General features: G+C 45.6%; 1 protein-coding gene across 1 annotated transcript in view; it reads left to right on the top strand.

The window, feature by feature from the left end:
• Positions 1-23,379, top strand: part of LOC119169345 (cathepsin D) — a 51,447-nt gene that overhangs the window by 6,341 nt on the left and 21,727 nt on the right. Inside the window, exon 3 of the mRNA XM_037420453.2 lies at positions 19,448-19,571. Coding sequence (XP_037276350.2) covers positions 19,448-19,571 — 124 coding nt within the window. The remainder of the gene's footprint in view (positions 1-19,447; positions 19,572-23,379) is intronic.

Raw genomic sequence — 23,379 nt, 5'->3', positions numbered from 1 at the left:
TGACGTGATCTAAAGTCCCGAATGACATTCCCGGGTCTAAGCTATAGCGAAATGAGCACCCCTTTATAGTTGATAGACTATGACCCCCCCTCCTGCCTTCTGTAGTCTATTCTATCATTTAGAAAGCTATCTAAACCTGCTGTTTTTTTTCACGCCCCCATGATGTGTGAATGGCGTTGAGCACCCTACCCTAATTGAGCCATTTTAAACACTCCTTGGCCAGCTAATGCCGTACACTTTGTTTGATGGCAGCTATTATGCGACAAAACATCATAATATCTGTTAACGAAGCATCATTTTCAGATTATTCCATCTTCGGAGAAGCGTGGAACCCGCTACCCACCTGTAGGGCACGTGCAGTTTCTTGATGCTGTGGCTAATGACGATGAAGAATTGAGGGTGGATTATGGATGAAGGAACTTCGTTAAAGTGTAATACGTTGTACTAGTGTCCAAGCTCAAATCTGGCTGCTCCCGCGCTACAACCGAGATATCTAGCCTTCCAGCCGCTTTGCAGGCCCGTTGGACTGCCCTAACCGCCCCCAAAAAGGCGCACTGAGCACAGCTGTGTCCCACCATTCCTCAGTTTTTTCCTTGTAGCTGCGTAACGCGGGGCCACGACAGCGCGTATTACAGAGATCCATTGTGTCGTGGCATTTGTCGCATGTTGTAGGAATACAAGACTACAGAATAATATTGTTAAGTAACAGTGCGTTTGGGTAGGCTCTTGCTTGTAAGGGTCCTAGCGTAATTTCCTGAGTTCTGTTTAGTTTACTGTGTGGAGGGGGGCAGAGGTCTACGTCCCGGAATGAATTATTATGGCTAAGCATTTCGTGATGGGTTGGAAACATTGAACGACTCACTCGTTACGCAATTTGGATTGTGTGACTCCTAGCTGTTATCTTAATTTTCTAAAATGTTCTATTAAACTTAAATTGATTGTAAACTTCAATTTATAGAAAACATGAAGCCTGCAAAAGTTGAATTTGCAAAGCTTTTCCAAGAAGTGGCGTAGATCCCTATTATTGCGATAGCATTTATATGGGTACTCTCAGCTGGATTTCGCCGCCAACGTCAACGTCGATGTCAGGTACCGTATATGTATACGTAACGATATATGTAAATACAAGAAAGAAAAAAATCTAGAAAAAGAACCTGGCGCGTGGAATCGAACGTGCAATCTCCGAGTCGTGTATGTGAGGCGTTAACCACTGAGCTACGGGGAAGCACGTCTTTCCACGGTCAAAAGGCAAGCTATATATGTCTACCATTTACCACGTGTGAGTGGCACCTCGGAAGGGAGCTATCGTGTTTTCAGCCTTATCAGCAAGATGGCCTAGTGAGACCGCTGCGGTGCGTGCCCTTATCTCCCACGCGTACTTTGCCTCGCGGAGAGGAGTAGGTGGTTGTAAAGCCCCTGAACGCCCACTCGCACGCCCTTATCTCTTGGTTGGGAGCTTCTTCTGTCTTGGCTGTCCTGAAGTTTTCACCGCAACAATGCTGTTGTGGTCACCGGGCGCACAAAGGTCACTGTCATTGTGCACAGTCTCCGTTAGCAAAAAGAGCGCGCTTTTCAGACACAGTGAAGTAAGAATTGACACGCTTATTTGGGTTCATCTGTACCTGTGAGTACGTTTCGTGCGTTATCTGTGCATTAGAAACGCGGTGCACGTTTCGATCTGCTTGCCATTCTGCACGTGACCTTCCAATTTGTTGCTATCGCATTCATTGCTTCGCCTTTGTGGCAAAGCTGTGACTTTTTTCCCACTCTCAACAGAGTAGCAGAACAAATAGGAACCTAAGCATAGGGCCTGGGTTAGAAAGACACTACCTCTGAAATATTTCTTATTTATTTTGATACTTTGTCTTCTTTTGGAGATGAACGTCAGCAGCGGCCACGACGGGAGACTACGGCGCAAAAAAAATGGCAGCTGTGATCTCATAACAGCTATCACTGTAAAATGGACGGATACAAGACATACCCAATCTTCTTTCTGAAGCTTTATTTTCATCGCCTTACACCCAGTTCATCGCCTCACACCTTTCATCATCAGTTCTTCTATTGCACTCTGTAAGTGCTATAGGTGTTGTCCATGCACAGGCGTTCAAAGAGCGTTCATTTGAGTTTAAAGAACTGTTTAAAATATTTCTTCGAAACATTATAAGTACAATGCTGCCTTTTATGTTTATTGCTTGCGCTGGGTTTGCCATCAACCCCAGTCAACTGTCCGAAAGCGTTCCCAAAAGTAGACTTCAAATTTATCATTGAATTCTTCTAACATGCGTACAGCGATTGCTTATTTTAGGGCCAACGTTTAAAACAGCGGTGAACGCTTCGTCTCAGACTACACGCTCACCTATCCTAGAGCTCTGTCTGTCCTTGAATCCCTTAATCCGTAGGTTCTAATGCCATACTTCAGAAGAACGCATTTTTCCCTGGCTGCCCTAACTTAATCCTGCAAACTTTCTATCATCGCCCCAATCGGACGACACCTTTATGATTCGCGTCGGTAGCATTGCGAATTCATCCTTCCTATAGTCGCATTTGGCACCGATACTTTTGGCTGGTGGGGGTGAGCGGGGAAAAAAAGGTGATTCATTATAGAGGTATACCCATTAACATACTTCCACAAAGGAAACGACACGTACACAACAAGGGAACTGTTCATTCACTTCACGGGGGCTTGAAGGCATCATTTGCCAGCGTGATATATGTCAGCAAACACGTGCAATTCCTTTCCTGGGGCTAACCTAGAGGTCTCCAGGAAGTGGCAGCGGTGAGTTTTCTTAAGCAAATGTGAAACAAAGCGAAAAATACTGAATTTAAGAACATTGGCTGCACATAGCGAGGGGGTGGCAGCCGGCTATTTGGACGAGAGCAGCAAGGCACGACACAGCGGCGTGTCATTTCTTTCTGACCTCGTCCAAGAAGTTGGCAGAAGCCCTATCGCTAAGAAAGAAATTGCTCTTCACAAAATGTTTAATGGAAAACTGGAACTCAGTGTTCCTTGAAGCTCGAACAGCCAGGTTTTGCTGATGTGGTTAGGTAATACAGCTTATGGTTACACAAAGTATCAAACGATAAAGAATAAGCTGACGTTGAAGCACTAAACATGCGACCTAAAAAAAAGTGGAGCTATAAGTTTACAAGGAAAACACGTAAATTAAGCGATACAGTGGCTTGCTATATTGAAAGACTCGGCATGCTTTGGACATTTGGTACACGTTATATATTAACGTGTACAGCTTACGGTTACACAAAGCATAAAACGAGAAAGAACCAATGAATGGCGCCCAGTTCTCATCAGTTCCTTGACGTCGAAGCACGAAAAGAGCGACCTAGAAAAGTAGAGCGTTTAGCTTACAAAGAAAAGACGTGAAGAATAAAATACAGTGACTAACTATATTGAAGAACTCCACTTGCTTTAGACATTGGTGTACACGTTAGATATTAATGTATTGACAGTACATGACCTGCCTTTCCCTTTTAGGAGTTCAACTGCAATACTTAGTAAGTAGGCTGGCAAATGAACGCAAACAGAGTTCGCCCTCAGTTTAAATACCTTTACTTTTGTAACTGGTGAAGTAGAACTACATCTCTGATGAAGCAAAGTATATTCAAGTTCACTGACAACCTATCTGAAGAGGAAAAGCTGTGATGTATTTTGCTTGAGCGCGTTTAATCTTGTAGAATAAACGCGCGTCCATAAGCCACAATTACAATCGATGTTAGCACCAACACGCCGTGTGAAATGTAAGTATTTAGGCAGGCCCGCCATGTTGGACGTTTCACTATAGGGCTCAAATGCTAACCCACAGGTTGCGGTATTGGATCGCGCCTGTAGAAGCCCGCCTTCTTGATGGAGTCTAAATTGCCTGATGCCTAGTACTTAAATTTAGTTGCACTTTAAAGAATCCTAGGTGCTTACAATTTGCGGAGCACTCTACTACAGCACCTCTCATATTCATTTTGTGGTTTTGGGATGTCAAACCTTATCAAATAAATATTTTAAATACATTTTGGTGGACACCCTTAAGCCATATAAATCAGCAAAATAGATTGTTTTAATTGCACTTCCTACTACTTATTCGAATAAATACAGTGATCAAATCTCAGGAGCTTGACATATGATGTAGATTGCTGCAATGTTCACGTAGGTAAACGCTGCAACAGGTAACTAAGCTTTATCATCCTTCAGCATCGTTATTCAATAGGCATCATATTCTACGCATTCTCTCTCTATACTCATACCACCTCTCCATAGCATACAAATCAGGAGTTAAAGATAACGGCCATTTCTTAGCTCAATTACCCTGTTTAGAAAGGAGGATACAAATATATTCAGTGCGCCTTCCAGAGACTTGGAAAGTACCGTTATGTCGAACAAATTGTGGGACCCAAATGCTGAAACACAAGCTTCCAAAATCACTTAACTTGCTTAGCAACAAAAGTATAGCACCGCAAAGACTATCTACAAATAAATCTGCGTACGTTTTTTTATATTTTGACGGTAATTGTATTCATAGTTTTAAAATTGTTTCTCCCTTGATATTCCAGCACTTGTGTGGCGTGCTTTTTTTCTTCTTCGAACACGACAAACTTGGGACATGAACTGGCTGTGTGTAGTCTCCAAAATAGAAATAAGAGGTTGTTGGAACGGTGGCAGAATAAACCACGCTGTGCTTTCGGAACTGCGTCTCAGAGTGTTACATTTACTGGTGTCCCTGAACTACGAACTCGACCTTCCATGGAGCGGCGTGAAAATCTCCACGGCTTCAACCCTGGTACCGCTGGCACTGCACCCGGCCAGGTACCCGTTTCCGGTGTTGTTGGAGGTACTACTCCCTTAACGCTAACGCAGCTGTGACTTGCCAATCACTCCTGTGGATCATTCAAGTCGAGAACAAGTTCCACATCCGCTACACTTGATTATTACACAATTTTTAGCAAAATGGTTTCTTCTAAGTATACTGCATACGTTGTCTCGTTTGCTGCTGATAATTTTCAACACTGGTTCTTCTGGTTAGCAATGTTTACATATATATATATATATATATATATATATATATATATATATATATATATCATCAGCCTGACTACGTCCACTGCAGGACAAAGGCCTCTCCCATGTTCCGCCAGTTAACCCGGTCCTGTGCTTGCTGCTGCCAATTTATACCCGCAAACTTCTTAATCTCACCTGCCCACCTAACCTTCTGTCTCCCCCTAACCCGCTTGCCTTCTCTGGGAATCCAGTTAGTTACCCTTAATGACCAGCGGTTATCCTGTCTACGCGCTACATGTCCGGCCCATGTCCATTTCTTCTTGATTTCAGCTATGATATCCTTAACCCCCGTTTGTTCCCTAATCCACTCTGCTCTCTTCTTGTCTCTTAAGGTTACACCTACCATTTTCCTTTCCATTTCTCGCTGCGTCGTCCTCAATTTAAGCTGAACCCTCTGTGTAAGTCTCCAGGTTTCTGCTCCATAGCTAAGTACCGGCAAGATACAGCTGTTATATACCTTCCTCTTGAGGGATAGTGGCAATCTACCTGTCATAATTTGAGAGTGCTTGCCAAATGTGCTCCACCCAATTCTTATTCTTCTAGTTACTTCAGTCGCGTGGTTAGGCTCCGCGGTTATTACCTGCCCTAAGTAGGCATAGTCTTTTACAAACTGAAGTGCACTATTACCTATCTCGAAGCTCTGCTCTTTTCCGAGGTTGTTGTACATTACTTTCGTTTTCTCCAGATTAATTTTAAGACCCACTTTTCTGCTCTCCTTGTCTAACTCCGTAATCATGAGTTGCGATTCGTCCCCTGAGTAACTCAGCAATGCAATGTCATCGGCGAAGCGCAGGTTACTAAGGTACTCTCCATTAACTCTTATCCCTAACTATTCCCCTTCTAGGCGTCTGAAAACCTCTTGTAAGCACGCGGTAAATAGTGTAGCGGCCGGGAATGTCGGCTGCCGGAGACAGCGAGAAAAGAGACGTGAAGCTCGTTTGGAGTTGCAGGGCAAGACTGTTTATTTCCACTCCGTGCGAGTGACGAGAGCTCCCCTCGACGAGGGAGAGAAGGAGGCACCCCCGCGTTCTTCTACAAGAAAGAGGAAAAGGGGGCCCCCGAGCGAGCAGACGTAGCATGCCGCCGGTGCTAATCCCCGGAGCCGGCCCCGACAACACGTTGTTCCCCGAACACGGAGGAGGAGGCGCTGGCGCCGCGAGTAGGCGCGCTATCGACGGCCGGCTGCAGACGGGATAGAAAAGAATGCGGTGGTGCTGAGCAGCTTCCGCTACAAAGGCTCCCCCCCTAGATTGCGGGGCTTTTAAAGAAGGACAGCAGTTACGGGCTGAACAGTGAAAGGTCACAGTCCAATGGTTAGCACTGAAATCGTACGTGAGAGGCTGCTTGAATGGAAACCTCAATATGAGCAGGCTTGGCGCGGTCAACGGCGACGACTTCTCGTTTCCCCCGCACGTCGATTGCGATGGTTTTGTTAGTACGTCCCAAAACTTTGAATGGGCCATCGTACGGCGGAGTAAGGGGCTTGTGGTCTGTCAAGATGTAGAACTCACGGCCTTCAAAGAAGTAGCGGAAATGCTTAATGGAACAATAGATTGCGAGCATCTCCCTTCCAAAAGTGCTGTACCGTGCTTCTGCAGGCTTCAGACGTTTCGAAAAGAAGCCCAGTGGCTTCCACTGGGCGCCCTCCTGTTGCTGCAGCACTGCTCCGACCGATGTGGAGGAAGCGTCCACCATGAGGCGTGTAGGAGCTTCAGGCCGTGGATGAATGAGGAGGGTAGCCGCTGCTAGCTCGTCCTTAGCTTTCTGGAAAGCGTTCTGGTGTTCGTCAGACCAACTAAATTCTGGTGCCTTTTGGTCGTCTCGGCGCAGCAGGTCGGTCAATGGCTGGAGCACTCGAGCACAAGACGGAATGAAGCGCCGGTGGAAGTTTAAGAGCCCGAGGAACTCCCTCAGCTTGCGAAAAGATGTTGGAGCTGGAAACTTCTTGACGGATTCCACCCTCGATTCCAATAGCATAATGCCTTCAGCAGTGATGTGGTGGCCGAGGAAGTTGAGCGCCTCTACTCCAAACACGCACTTTTGAGGTTTCAACACCAGACCGTGCTCATCCAGACGCTGAAAGAGCTGGCGGAGGTGCTCTTCGTGCTCCGCAGGCGTTCTGCTGGCCACCAAAATGTCAACCAGGTAGACAAAGATGAAAGGAAGACCCCGGGTGACCTCATCCATGAACCTTTTAAAGGTCGGTGTGGCATTTATCAAGCCGTAGGGCATGCGGACAAACTCAAACAGGCCGAACGGAGTTGTTATGGCTGTTTTTGGTATGTCCTGCGGTTCGACGGGGATTTGGTGGTATGCCGCTACAAGGTCGATCTTGCTGTATATTTTCGTACCTGCCAGCCGCGCGCTGAAATCGTGAATGTGTGGCAGAGGATACTGGTCCGGCGTTGTCGATGCGTTCAAGGCTCCTTAATCACCACAAGGGCGCCAATCGTCGTCCTTAGGCACCATGTGTAGCGGCGATGAATGGTTGCTAGACGAAGGGCGAACAATTCCCAGCTGCAGCATATGCTCGAACTCCCTGCGTGCAGCTTGAAGCCTTTTGCTGGACAGCCGTCGTGGCCGGGCGGTGACTGGCGGCCCGGTGGTGACGATGTGGTGAGTCACGTTTTGTTTCACCGGCTGTTCCGTGTTGCGGGGCTTGGTGAGCGAGGGGAATTCGGCCAGGACGTGGTGGTAGGCTGATACTGGCTGGAAGGCGCAGATGCCAGATGAGCAGATGTTTGACTCCAAACCACGTACTTTGAGGGATGTGTTGTTGTCCTTGAGGCAACGGTCACGTACGCTCTTATCCAGGTTGAAGTGGCTGAGAAAATCTTCTCCGAGTATGGCGAAATTAACATCCGCCACCACGAAGACTCAGCGAAACAGGCGCCTGAGTCCGACGTCTATTGTCAGCGAGCGGAAGCCGTACGTAGCGATGGCAGTGTTGTTCACTGCCTGCAGCGAGGATGTGTTCTTGCTACGTCGGCGATCCTCGGGGGTTGCCGGGACAATAGAGATTTCGGCTCCCGTGTCGACTAGCAGGCACGAGTTGCTTACGCGGTCGACTACGGAAAACAGGCGGCTGGGTGGAGGGCCGATGTCGTAAGCCGCCGTTAACGACTGGCCGGAGCGTTTCCCGGAAACGAGCAAGGTTGAGTGCAGCGGCTAGCACCCGTGCCGAAGCGACGGTGGTACCAGCAAACTCCGTCCTGTGTATCTCGTGCAGGGCTTCTCTGGGAAGAGCTTGGGTGTCTTGAAGGGGATCGGTTGCGTCGTTGCTCGTCCTGTTGGGGAGCGCCAGATAGCACAAGTTTCTGCATGGTCTCGGTAAGGTGTTGCAGTTTCTCCTCAAGGCGCGACAGTCGATCTGGTTGCTCACGTGTTCTCGCAGCAGCTATAGGCGCAAAGGTTGGAGTTGAGTATTCCGTGATGCGATCGGCAAGTTGCGCTAGTTGATCAAGGGACGTCTCATTTGAACCCGCGAGAACCACGCGCACCGACTGGGGGAGCCGTTGCAGGAAAAGTTCACGAAGAAGTGGGAGCTGGCCGTCCTGACGCGCGTGCACACCGAGTAGTTGCCGCATACGGTGCAGCAGTTGGGAAGGTCGTTGGTCGCCCAGCTCTTCGCGACACAAGAGCTGCTGCAGTCTGCTTTCTTCAGGCGCCTCGCGGCGGTCCAGCACCGTCTTTTTGAGAGTGTCATATTCTTCTTGCGCGGGGGCTGAAACCAAAATGTCGTCGATAGCGTCGGCAATTTCGGGGGCCAGGGCTGCGACGACGTGAAGGTATTTTGTCGACTGCGAGGTGATGTGCCAGAGCTGAAAACGGGCCTCCACTTGGCTGAACCAAACTCTTGGATTTTTCGGCCAAAAATTTGGTAGCTTCAGTTCTGTGGCGATGACCGCAGGCGTGGAGGCAGCAGCGTTGTCGTCAGAGCTCATCGCGGCGTGTTCGTTGAAGCGTTCGGGTCACCAATTTTGTAGCGACCGGGAATGTCGGCTGCCGGAGACTGCGAGAAAGGAGACGTGAAGCTGGTTTGGAGTTGCAGAGCAAGACTGTTTATTTCCACTCCGTGCGAGTGACGAGAGCTCCCCTCCACGAGGGAGAGAAGGAGGCACCCCCGCGTTCTTTTACAAGAAAGAGGAAAGGGGGGCCCCCGAGCGAGCAGACGTAGCATGCCGCCGGTGCTAATCCCCGAAGCCGGCCCCGACAACACGTTGTTCCCCGAACACGGAGGAGGAGGCGCTGGCGCCGCGAGTAGGCGCGCTGTCGACGGCCGGCTGCAGACGGGATAGAAAAGAATGCGGTGGTGCTGAGCAGCTTCCACTACAATAGCATTGGAGAAATTGTGTCCCCCTGCCTTACACCCTTCTTGATTGGTATTCTGTTGCTTTCTTTATGAAGCACTATGGTAGCAGTTGATCCCCTGTAGATTTCTTCCAGGATGTTTATATATGCTTCATCGACACCCTGATTCCGCAGTGTCTGCATGACGGCTGATATTTCTACTGCATCAAATGCCTTGTCGTAATCTATGAATGCTATGTATAGTGGTTGGTTATATTCCGAGCATTTCTCTATTACATGATTGATAGTATAAATGTGGTCGATTGTTGAGTAGCCTGTTCGAAATCCTGCTTGTTCCTTTGGTTGATTGAATTGTAATGTTTTCTTTACTCTATTAGCAATTACCTTTGTAAATAGCTTGTATACTACAGAGAGCAAGCTCATCGGCCTGTAATTCTTCAAGTCCTTGTCATCGCCTTTCTTATGTATTAAGATGATGTTAGCGTTCTTCCAAGACTCTGGCACTCTTCCCGTCAGGAGACACCTCGTAAACAGGGTGGCTAGTTTTTCTAACACAATCTCTCCTCCATCTTTCAGCAGACCTGATGTTATCTGATCCTCACCAGCAGCTTTGCCTCTTTGCATGCTCTCCAAAGCTTTTCTGACTTCTTCTATCATTACTGGTGGGGTGTCATCTGGGTTACTGCTAGTTCTTATAGTATTAGTGTCGTGGTTGTCCCGGCTACTGTACAGATCTCTGTAGAACTCCTCCGCTATTTTAACTATCCTATCCATATTGGTAGTTATTTTGCCTTCTTTGTCCCTTAGTGCATACATGCGATTTTTTGCCTATCCCAAGTTTCCTCTTCACTGTTTTGACACTTCCTCTGTTGTTCAGAGCATGTTCGATTCTCTCCATGTTATACCTTCTTACATCAGATATCTTACACCTATTAATCAACTTCGAAAGCTCTGCCAGTTCTATTTTGTCTGTTGTACTTGAGACTTTCATGATTTGACGCTTCCTAATGAGATTCTTTGTTTCCTGAGAAAGCTTGCCAGTGTCCTGTCTAGCTACCTTGCCTCCAACTTCCACTGCACACTCCGTAATGATACTCGTCAGATTATCATTCATTGTATCTACGCTAAGGTTGGTTTCCTCACTAAGAGCCGAGTACCTGTTCTGAAGCGAGACTCTGAATTCCTGTACTTTCCCTCTCAGTGCTAGCTCATTGATTGGCTTCTTGCGTAACATTTTCTGCCGTTCCTTCCTCAAGTCTAGGCGAATTCGAGACCGTACCATTCTATGGTCACTGCATCGTACCTTGCCAACCACTTCCACATCCTGCACGATGCCCGGGTGTGCACTCATTATAAAGTCTATTTCGTTCTTATTTTCGCCATTAGGGCTCCTCCATGTCCACTTGCGGTTTCCTCGTTTCCGGTAGAAGGTATTCAAAATCCGTAAATAATTGCGTTCTGCGAATTCTACTAGTAGCTCTACTCTGGCGTTTCTAGTGCCGATGCCACAATCTTCTACTGCCTGGTCTCCAGCCTGCTTCTTCCCTACCTTTGCATTAAAGTCTCCCATCAGTATAGTATACTGTGTTTTTACCTTACTCATTGCAAATTCCACGTCTTCATAGAAGCTTTCAACTGAAGCGTCATCATGACTGGATGTAGGCGCGTAAGCCTGTACCACCTTCATCTTGTATCTTTTATTCAGTTTAATTACGATAACTACCACCCTTTCATTAATGCAATGGTAATCCTCTATGTTTCCAGCTATGTTTCTGTGAATTAGGAACCCCACTCCCAGTTCTCTTCTGTCAGCCAAGCCCCTATAGCAAAGGACGTGCCCATTCCCTAGCACCGTATAGGCCTCATCTGTCTTCCTAACCTCACTGAGCCCTATTATATCACATTTAATGCCCTCTAGCTCCTCGAATAGTACAGCTAGACTTCCCTCACTAGATAAGGTTCTAGCGTTAAACGTTGCCAAGTTCAGGGTTCAATGTTCAGGTTCCAATGGCGGCCTGTCCGGATCCAGGGATTCTTAGCACCCTCTGCTGCGTTGCAGATCTGACCGCCGCCGTGGTCAGTTGCTTCACAGCTGCTGGGGACTGAGGGCCGTGGGTTATTTGACGTATGCATGTGGGAGGTAGTGGCCAGGTACTGCACCATGGTGGCCAATTCTTCTCTGGTGAGGGAGTGCGTTCCCGGCGGTGTTTTGCCGGTGAGGCCACACCCCAGGCCTCTAATTGCAGTTCCATCACAACGCGGATTTTTTTAAATCCGGTTGGGAACTGCGCGGCACCGGTATTTCAACCACGGGCCTTTTGCATGCGAGGCGGATATATATATATATATATATATATATATATATATATATATATATATATATATATATATATATATATATATATAAACTTCGAGAATAGTGCAGTATAGGAAACAAAACAATAAAATATTTATTTAATCCTAACAGTTTCGGCTGGTGGACCAGCCTTCTTCGGAGGATGTAAGTGAAATGATACAAGTTCCCGTAGCAGAGGGTCACCCTCACAGTTTAAAGACCCTCCAAAAAAAAAAAGAGAGAGAGAAAAAGACAAGCGGGCGAACGAGGTAGCAACAGACAACAAGAAGCAGAAGAAGGAGAGGAACTAGAAAGGAGTGACGGAGAGCCGCCGGAAACGAGCGGGTAATTCTGGCATTGTTACTGGGTATAGGTAAGACGCGCCGCCAGAGGCGACCAAGAAAACGGAAAAATGTGGAACATGTTGCCGCTTACTCGCCCAAAGAAAAAAAAGCAAAACTAGCATCGCATGAATTACGCGGCTCGGAAAAACAACGAACGGTTATCTAAAATGTCTGTGTCCACTGAAAAGAAAAAGGGCGACATGAAAAAGAGAGCGAGAAAGAAATGTACAATTCTTTTGAAGGCAAGTGCCACATGACAAAGTTCGTGACTTGCAGTCAGAGCGAATAGTAAGGCTTCGACCTGGAGATGTGAACGAGAACGGTGCGATGTGTCTGCTGGGACAACTTCGTAGTTGAGTTCCCCGAGGCGATGAAGAACTCGGTAGTGTCCGAAATACCGACATAACAATTTCTATGAGCGCCCACGTTGACGTGTGGGAGTCCAAACCCGTAATAGGTCACCTGGTTCGTATATTACTGGTCTGTGGTGGGTGTGGTACCGACGAGCATCTTGATTTTACCGCGATAAAATGCGAAAGCGCGCAAGCTGCCGGGCGTCTTCGACACCCTGAACAAATACATCTGCGTCCTGAGTAATCATGTCGGGCAGAGTTGGTTGCAGTTTGGTGTCAAGCACTGTGGTTACGTCGCGGCCGTAACCCAGACGAAAAAGAGCTGTGCCGGTGGTTTCCTGCAGGGCCGTATTGTGGGCAAATGTTATATACGGGAGAATTTCGTCCCAATTATTGTGATCCTTGGCGACATACATCGAAAGCATATCTGTAATTGTTTTGTTGAGGCTTTCGGTTAACCCGTTAGCCTGTGGGTGGTACGCAGATGCTGTTCGGTGCATTGTGCCACTCAGCAACAAGATCTTCTCGGAGCAACTATGCCGTAAAAGCAGTACCACGATCTGTGATGACGACAGTGGGAGCACAGTGGCGGAGAATGATGTTTTTGTTAAAAAAGGTAGCCACATCGGAAGCAAATGCTCGCTAGGCCACTTGTGTTTCGCAGTATCTGGTCAAGTAGTGAGTGGCAACCCCAATCTAGCGGTTACCAGATGTGGACTTCGGAAATAGGCCAAGTAAATCCATCCCGACCTTTTCAAAAGTTGCGTGAGGGAGCCGCAAAGGCAGAAGCCGACCAGCTTGTTTTATCGTTGGAGTTTTGCGGCGCTGGCAAGCTGCGCATGTCTTGACGTACTGCCGGACGGTTTTTGTAAGTTTCCGCCAGTAGTATTTGTCTTAGACCCGCGCCGGAGTACGCGGGAAGCCAAGATGCCCTGACGATGGCTCGTCGTAACAAGCACGCAAAATATCATCGGAATGAACAGCAGGAACTACGAGGAGATAAGCAGTTTTCGTTAGATGAAAGTTGCGTTTCTAGAAGATGTCTTGGCGTAGACAGAAAGATGACAAATCACGTTAAATTGATGTGGGGGTTGTGGGCGACGTCCCTCAAGGTATTCGATCAGTGGTTGCAGTTCTAAATATTCGCGTTCCTCCTCGGCCCCGTTTAATGATGCGAGAATAGCAAGGCAGGTGAAGTCTTCATTCTTGTCTTCTGCAGTGATCTCGACGAGTGCGCGGGAAACAGAGTCAGCACCAGTGTGTTTCTGGCCAGACTTGGAAACCATCATTATATCGAATACCGGTTACCGAATGGTCCATCTTGCGATACGGCCCGAAGGGTCTTTCAGATTCGCTAGCCAGTAGAGAGAGTGGTAGTCACTGATGATTCGGAAGGGGCGTCCATACAAGTAGGAGCCTGAATTTCGTTATGGCCGTACAACTGCCACACACTCTTTTTCAGTCGTCGAGTAGTTCTTCTCCACAGATAACAACGTGCGGCTAGCGTAGGCGATGACGCGTTCCACACCATCTTTATATTGCATGAGAATAGCTCCGAGGCCAAGGTTACTCGCACCAGTGCGGACTTCTGCGTCAGATTTGGTGTCGAAGTGACCAAACTTCAGCGGCGTTTGTAGGCGTTGAGGTCGCGGAAAGCGTCGGATTGTTTGGGACCCCAGACGAAGGTGACGTAGTCCTTACCGAGTTGTTGTAGAGGGTCGGCGATATTCGAAAAAATTTGCACACAGGGGCGGTAATATACACAAAGGCGCAGAAAGCGGCGTACATCGTGCTTCGTTTTCGGTATCGGGAACAAAGGCACTGCCGTATTCTTCCCAGGGTCGGGGTGAACACCACTGCTGCTGAAAATATGGCCAAGTAATTTGAGTTCCTCGTATCCGAAATAACACTTTTCTGGTTTCAAAGACAGGCCGGCACTGCGAATAGCCCGAAGAACCGCCACAAGCCGTTCAAAGGTCGTAGAAAAAACGACCACGTCGTCTAAATACACTAAAGACGAGGGCCACTTCAGGTCACATAAAACTGTGTCCATCATTTGTTGGAATGTGGCTGGAGCGGAGCACAGACCAAAAGGGAGAACTTTAAATTCATTAAGACCATCAGGTGTTTGCAGTTTTTTCTCGGTCCCGTTTATCTATTTCAACCTGCCAATATCTTCTACGGAGATCCATGGAAGAGAAGTAACGGGCGTGTCGTTGAATTACGTCGTCGTCGAGCATTTGTTTCACTTGATGAAGGATGGCATCTTCCTACTTCTGCGACACGCGGTAAGCGTGTTGGCGCACTAGTTGGACGTTGGGCTCAGTGATAATTCTGTGCTTCATTGGATGGTCTGCCGGACTTTCGACGTTGTGGCAAAACAGTCACTAAAGGATGAGAGGCGACTGAGAAGCCTTGCCCTCCTAGGTTGTTTTAACTGGCAATTGACGATGAGGCCACTAGTCACGTCAGTATCACAGCTGCTCTCAGTCGAGGTCGTCGTAATCAAAAAAGGGAAGGCGTCCAAATCATCCAATGCCTCGAAATAAGCTTCGGTTGTGAGTTTCGCGAAATGCCTTTATTCGCCACTGAAGTTCGTAACTAAGAGCATACTCTGGCCATTTCGGAGAAGACTTCGAGCAATGGCGACTTCTCGATCAAGCAATAACTTCAGGTTACTTTCGGCGACGCCCATAATTGACTGCTTCCGTGGACACTCAACAAGCACGAAGATACTACTGCGAGGTGGCAACGTGACGCAATCATCAACTACGCGTAAGGCCACGCCACAATCTACGTTCTCGATGTCGGAATCTGGAGAAACACAGCGAAACTGACGAAGAAATCATGCAGTCTAATTATTACTCCATATTCTTGCGGGAAATCTGTGCCCAAAATGACCTTTTGTGTTGGTGGCAGAAGGGAGCAAAGAAGTGAATGGCTATATGTTACCAAGTGTTGCAGTGTGTGATTACATGATGTTTTCAATGAAATTGAATTGTACTATTCCTAAATTCCACTTCCTTGGTTTTCTCGCTGCCCTTTTTACGTAAACTGTTTTATTCCCTATCACTTTGTCTTTCTGAAAGTCAGTTTTTGGTTTTCTTTTGTGTTCGGCACAGTCATCTGTAAATGTGCCGAAGTGTACATTCGGGGGGGGGGGGGGGTCGGAGCTAGTCAATATGTTCGTCAACTTTTTCTCCCCAGCTCCCTCATCCTATGCATAATAAAATATAAAGGACCTATTATTGTTATTATTATTATTATTATTATTATTATTATTATTATTATTATTATTATTATTATTATTATTATTATTATTATTATTATTATTATTATTATTATTATTATTATTATACAGGGTGCGTTTGTATTTGTTTCCTGTGAGCACAACTATAAGCGTTAGCGTTAAGGGGAAAAAAGGCGCAAGCGTGCGTGTATTACATATTTGCAGAGATGTTTACACGGCATTTTATCACAGGGCCTGTATTGTACCCGGACAAGTTTCGCAAATACGGGGCTCGTAACAGATATCTTTCGTGAGCGATTAGCCAAGATTGGCCTTGTTGGTGCGGAGCCTCCCACTTACAAGCTGTTGCAGACACATATAGGTCCACACATTCTGGCTTATATGACTTGTCTTCACATCCATAGCCGGACAATCCTTTCCCAAGCTCATAAGCACTCCAGTGAACCCACTTTTTGTGGAACGTAACAGCGTTAAAACTCCCCAAGACCCGCGAAGCTTCCAAGATACCCTATCTAACAGTTTTTTTTTTTCCAAATAAAGCGTGAAAATATATAAGAACTACACAAGTGCTTGGCCAAAGTTGAGGAACTTGAATTGCATTTTTTATCTGGAAAAAATGCGCTCGTTTCAATTTCCTCGTAGACGTGAATAAGTCACTCTTGAATCTGAAAGGATAAGTAGCTCGTGAGGCCAAACATAAAGCGCGTTGAACGCAAGGCTATAGGAACCATGAAAGCACCATGAATCATGGAAGCCGCAATCGGGCAACTGATTTTGAAATATCTGTTCAAACAGGAGGCATAACCAGTGGCGCTGGAGCCACTGTTTCGATTTTCGATGGGAAGAGAAACACGATGCGACAAGTTTTGAAAGAAGTTTGCTGTGAGAAATTGTAATAGACTGGCCTTTTCTGCATAAAGCAGGCATGCTAGTTTGTGTGAGAGGGTTTCTCCGCTCGGTAGAGCAAGGATGACATCAAACATGTCAAGAATTACTGCGCGTGGGACACGTGCGTTATGGGCAGCATCCTTCATAGTTTTGATAAGCAGCCCGGCCATGGTGGTCTAGTGGCTAAGATACTTGGCTGCTGACCCGCAGGGCACAGGATCGAATCACGGCGGTGGCGGCTGCCTTTCCAATGAAGGCTGAAATGCTTTGATAAGCAATACATTTTGATAAGCAATACATTGCTCAGTTAGGGCGATCTATCAACGTTAGTTCAGGGGAGCATGGAAATGTTTTAGCCTCTCAGGGCTGCTTGCGATCATCTAGTGAGCAATAAGACGATAGAGCACGTTCTCTGTCACTGGCCTCGTTACAGCATGCAAAGAGGCCAGCTATCTGCTGCGTTAGCTTGCCTTGACGACAGACCCTTGTCAAAACAGCCAGTGCTTGAAAGACGACAGAATCTGTCTTCGCACACATAATCAGTGAAGGTCTTATTGAACTTTTTGCGTGGTATTGGCCTATTGAATAGTCTATAGCACCCCAGCTCACTTTTTGTGCTTTTCTTTTTCGGGCGTATACTTTGCTCCTCGCTTTTTTTTAATATCCTTTCTACCTTCCCTTAGTGCAGGATGGCAAACCAGATGCTTCAATTTCTGGGTAACCTCCCTGCCATTCTCTCATTTAATTCTCTTTCTCTCCCTTTTACCCTTTTGCTGGGTAGGTTGAGGTTAGGCATTGCGTTTGCCAACGCCTAGGTTTTCCACACTGGGATGGCCGACATTACGAACTGAGGCCATTGTGGCAAGAAAGAGAGAGATAGAGCTCTTTATTGAAAAGCAGAGAATTTAGCCGGCGTGTGTATGTCCCTAACTTGCTACTCTGCGTGGGAAAGAAACCATTGTACATTGACTGCCTACAGCGGAGTGCACAACGACCACGGAGAAGCTTTTCCTTTTTTTATTTGTGCCTGTGTACATACAGCACTCACAATAATTCACATAAAAACAGCGCCAATAAAGAGGGACAAGAAAAGAAAGACACAGACAGTGGTACTGTCTTAAAAAATGTATTTGCTGGAACCACGTAATATAGACTTGAGCAGTATCTGACAAATAAGAGAAATGACAAGTCAAAAAATACAGGATTCTCCTAACAACTGAGTAATGATCGTGGTAACGCGCCATGAATATCACGTGTGCCAACGTTCTGAGAAAAAATCTATTTTCTGCATGGTGCCGTTCATGGGTAAACTCACCTGGGGTTTCCTACATATTGCTGCAGCGTGCTATATTTGCTAAATGAAGGAAACATATAGTTTTGCGCTGGACAACATGCATTCATATATTGCTATAATACCTCGTTCTCGCCAAACCGTTTTCTTAACAATGAAAGAAATGAATAAATGTGGTGATGAAACGTACTTAACCGATTGCATCATGTGAATGTCAGTCCTTTGAGGTTGATCATGTATACAAGTGTATGAAGATGAAGATTTAGAGGCACCTGTTACGCTAACAAGCAGGCAGGTGCTGGTTATAAAACTGTATAGAGAGCAACTTCAGAATTGTGGCAACACATGCTAGTAAAATAGCTAATAAAAACAACAAGCTCATTCTTCATTTGGCCAGTATGACATTTTGATTGTCATGGCAGCTGCAAAGATAGGTCATTCCCTGCACATGCCTAACAAATTATATGAGAGATTTTCGCTGAAACAGCCGATCGCCAAACAATGAGAATGTGTTACATTTCACAGAAAGGTTAAATGCATTTAAACGCTGTAATATAAAAAATTGAATCAAAACGCGCCCATTTGTCGTTTTGATGAGTACTACAAAAAAAGCAGTTACGAATAGAAACCGATCTTTATGCTACCCATTTTTGAAATGAACTGAGCGCATAGCTAGCGTAGGACTAAGAGGCAACATTTAATGTTCTTTTCTGCCTCTCAGTTCTACCATGGTTTTAAGTTTTCCACCACAATTTGTTGCCTATTTTGTTCCGAGATCATATATTACGCATATAAAATAATGAAAGTGAATAAACTGCGGACACGGGTATTTAATATTGAGAAGTTCACTCAAACAGTGCTGCGTAAAAAACAGATAATACGAAATGAAGCATTTTTATGAGGTCTTCAGTTCATGCCGAGAATAAGCAAATGCTGCCGACTTTCTAGCAAGGTGCGCCTGTTGCCGGAGAGTACCAGACACTCTACAAATCTAGTCACCACCCATATACCCATGAAACTCAGCGTGGTACCAAATAAAGCAACTCAGTCGTGCCACCTTTGACGCATAGCTTTGCGGCATCGTTCACGCGCTGCGATATGGACATTTTTATTAGCCACTTCAAGGTCAAATAAGATGTTTCAATCAAACATAGCCACACTGAGTGTGTTACCTACATTAGCGGTATAAAAATGTGTCTCCTGAGTAGTGGCGCTACTGAGATATGCATATTTACTACTGCAATGTAGATTTGAGGCATTTTGGGGAGTGAGCGTGCTGACAAATGGTTGGGGCAGGCATTTTCAGTAGAAAAATGCATTTTCCCCATGCCTGTTTAATGCGGGCTTGGCACTTCAAAGAAAAACCACGTCCCCTTCTCTTGCCAACTCGGCTCATGCGCTCTCATTGTACACTTCATTCTAAGGGTGACCCTACGGTATCATTGTCGTTTTTTTATTGTCAGCTTACGCAATGCCAAAGCTGCACCACTTACACGTTCTATTCTACAGCCTTCCGTACAAAATGTGGAACTAACGGTTTTGCCACCAATTCAAACTTTTTTAAACAAAAAAAGAACGCGACTAATATCATCATCTTGTCTAATGTGGTACAGGTCCAGTACTATGGCAACATCACTTTGGGCACCCCACCTCAAGTCTTCGCAGTCATCTTCGACACTGGCTCATCGAACTTATGGGTGCCTTCCAGCCGGTGCCCACCGAGCAGTGCCGCATGCCGTGAGTACTGTTATTTTCTTTTACATGAGACATCAGGTGGGCTAACAAAGCATCATTTTCACCCTTGCTTGAATATTTTTGATGCCTAAAAAAGCATCCTCTACACTACTATTCTTGCGTAGATGCTCCTCGCAGCTGCGGAATAGATAAACCTCCGTAGTTTCAAAACGCAGGTTAGCTACTGCGAACTAAACATCTTGTGACCTGATTCTGGTGGGCGAGACAACGAAAGTTGGATTTTGTGCCTATACGCGTACTGAGTACTTGAGGAGTACAACTCAATGGTGAACTAGAATATACGACAGACATATGATGTGTGGCATCTGTCGTCAGGAAGCAATGCAAGTCTTGCACATGCTACGTAATGTTCAGAAAATTTAGAGCAGAGTAGGCCTAATGATGATTTTCTGCATTTATATGGCTAATATTTGTAGTATTTATGGTATATCTGATAATTCGGATCTACTAAGAATAGGACGGTCGAAAGTGATTTGTGAGAAATTGTCACTGAAAGAGGAAGGAATGAAATAGATAGAAACTGAAATAACACTACCAGCAGAAACAGAATAAACAATAACACCAACAAAAATCAGAATATTAGTTTAAAAATTCGCAGATGCCACGTACAGTGGGAATCAATGATATGCAGTACAAATGAGGAAGGTTTATGTCAGTTTCAAATTAGCACAACGTTACGAGGCGGGTGTAAATTATGTCGTTCATGACTTTGTCAAAATTAGCATGTTTTGACGTGTCATTTACCTTCATCATCTATTCACGCCAACTGATACCAAATTTGGTATATGTGGAGCTAGCGAAACGGCCGCGAGCGTGCCATGAGCGTAGCATGTAGTCCAGTTTTACATGACACGCATGTCATGATTATTGTGTTTGGATGTGTCCTTTACCTTCGTCAGTCATTCACGTCACGTAAACTAAATTTGGTATATCTGCAACTAGTGAAACGGCCGCGATCACGCTATGAGCGTAGCATGTATCATTTTTTACATGACACGCATATCATGATTACCATGTTCGGACGTATCAGTTAACTTTGTTGTCTATTGACGTCATGTAGTTCCACATTTGATATATGTGAAGCTAGCGAGACGGCTACGAGCGCATCATGAGCGTGGTGTGTAGTCATGCCTTGAATGACATGCATGTCATGATTTCCACGTTAGGGTCTGTCACTTGTTTCGCCATGCAGTCATGTCATACCATACAAGTTTTGTAAGATATGTGAACGAAACCACTGCAAGAGCAACAAGACAATGAATTGTAAGTATGTCATGAATTGACTTTCATGACATACTTGTCATGAAAGTCATGTTGTAACTAGTCATTTATGCTCGTTATACAGCTATGTTATGCTATACCAAGTTTGGTACTGATACCATTAACGAAACGACCAGGAGAACTAAAAGTCATAGGCGGATAGATAGATAGATAGATAGATAGATAGATAGATAGATAGATAGATAGATAGATAGATAGATAGATAGATAGATAGATAGATAGATAGATAGATAGATAGATAGATAGATAGATGGACAGATAGATAGATAGATAGATAGATAGATAGATAGATAGATAGATAGATAGATAGATAGATAGATAGATAGATAGATAGATAGATAGATAGATAGATAGATAGATAGATAGATAGATAGATAGATAGATAGATAGATAGATAGATAGATAGATAGACAGACAGATAGATAGATAGATAGATAGATAGATAGATAGATAGATAGATAGGTAGGTAGGTAGGTAGGTAGGTAGGTAGGTAGGTAGGTAGGTAGGTAGGTAGGTAGGTAGGTAGGTAGGTAGGTAGGTAGGTAGGTAGGTAGGTAGGTAGGTAGGTAGGTAGGTAGGTAGGTAGGTAGGTAGGTACGCTCAAAGCAGCCGAACTTCATCAAGAAATGCTTCGCATTTAAAAAGAGTGAAAAAATGAGGACGATGTAATGACCTCAGACAAAATGTGCTATAATCAGCAGCTGTATTTTGAATTTCAAATAAAGAAGAGGTGTCGCTAATACAAGAATATATTGGCAGTCTTTCTGCTTTATTTGTTACATGAAACACAACAAAAGAATATTGAGGCCCCGTAGGAAAGCGGTGCGAAAACGTGCAAGGTCGACGCAGTACCGTAATGTGAGGCTGGCAGTAATATTTTGTCTAATTTTATTATCAGTGATGAAATGAAAATGTGGCGCTTGTAGATTTAGTTCTATTCAATGTATACTCTATAGAATAAATCATCACATCAGCTTCATACAGGCGGTAATATAGTTTTGGATGCCGCGCACTAAAAATTTGCAATTGGCACACGGCCACATAACGCACCGCTGAGTTTAATGGTTTGTAAGGAAGGTCCGAATTACATCTTGGCAATAGAAATCGCAGAACTTGTTCAAGTTGCTTCAATAAATGGCCATTTTATCACTTTCCAGTGGATTCCCGCACATTGCGGCGTGATGGGAAACGAAGAGGCAGACGCTGAAGCTAAAAATGCCTTAACCAGTGCCCCTGTAGTACACACTGCTTTTCACGAGCTGACACGAACGCCCTGCTTTGCTGTGTGATGCGCAGCTACACACTTCAGCACTGGACCAAACCGGAACGGCGACACCGGTGACTTTACAAATGGGACTCGGAAATGAGGTTCCGCAATCTCCCTAAATTGAAACGGCAACTCGCAAGTGCGATTCACCTCATTCGTCTTGGTGTGGCGTACACCAGACGTTACAGACATATCATCGGTCGCAGTGACACCGGTCCTAATTGTGAACACTGTGATGTGCCAGAAACACTAAGCACATATCGTGTGTGTGCCCAGCATACGCACGTGATCGACAAACACTGATTTTTTCTACTGAACAATATCACAGCAGGTCATTCACTTATGAGACCGTGTTGGGCCCTTGGCCAGACACCAACAGTGCAACTGTGGTCATAAGAGCGGTTATAACTATTTCGGAAGCAACTTGACTATATGCGTCGCTATGACATTTTTTCTCAGCTAGAAAGAATTATATATACTCACCTCTCTATCTCACCAACAACATCCATTAGTCTTCCTTCTCTCCTTTCCCCTCCCCCAGTGTAAAGTACCAGGCTAGAGCAAGCTTTCACTCAGGCCGACCTCTCTGCCTTTCTGTAAATAAACCTCTCTCTCTCTCTCTTATAGTTTCTGGTCTTCATTTCACGGAATCTTAGTAAGACAAAAAAAATGGCAGCATATCCACGCAGTGAATGATGGAGAGTGGGGCGAAGCATTCGTCCGTCCATGCATCTGTCTGTGTGACCGTCCATGCGTCTGTTTGCGCGCCCGACCCTGCGTTCTTTCATGCATCCGCCCCTGCGTCCGTTCATGCGTCTATCCATGCATCTGTTTGTGTGTCCGTTCCTTCATCTATTCAACACTCCAAGTCCCACCATCTCGCATCTTTTTATCATATATTCCCCATATAGAAGCACCGCCATTCAGCGGACATTCCAAGGACTAAACGAGAGGCGGCACACGCACACTTTCTTACGGCCTGTGCTTTGGGTCCACTTCCCACCTTTAACCACCTCGAGTTCATGGTATATTCTAGTTCACTGTATTCATGGCACTGCGACCAAACGCTCGCTAAACCTTTGGAAAACCAAGGAGGTTACGCCCAGCGAGTATAACGTAGCAACCTTTCCCTGTCAGATAGGGCTCAATTTACATGCCAATGGCTGCTAATGAGAAATGAGAGACAGGAGAATCTGGCTTTTACTTTCTTACGGCTTGCGCTTCGTATCTACTTCTCATTTT

This window comes from Rhipicephalus microplus, unplaced genomic scaffold, assembly GCF_043290135.1.
Source record: "Rhipicephalus microplus isolate Deutch F79 unplaced genomic scaffold, USDA_Rmic scaffold_23, whole genome shotgun sequence".
Taxonomy (NCBI): domain Eukaryota; kingdom Metazoa; phylum Arthropoda; class Arachnida; order Ixodida; family Ixodidae; genus Rhipicephalus; species Rhipicephalus microplus.
This window is presented reverse-complemented; position numbering and strand designations above follow the sequence as displayed.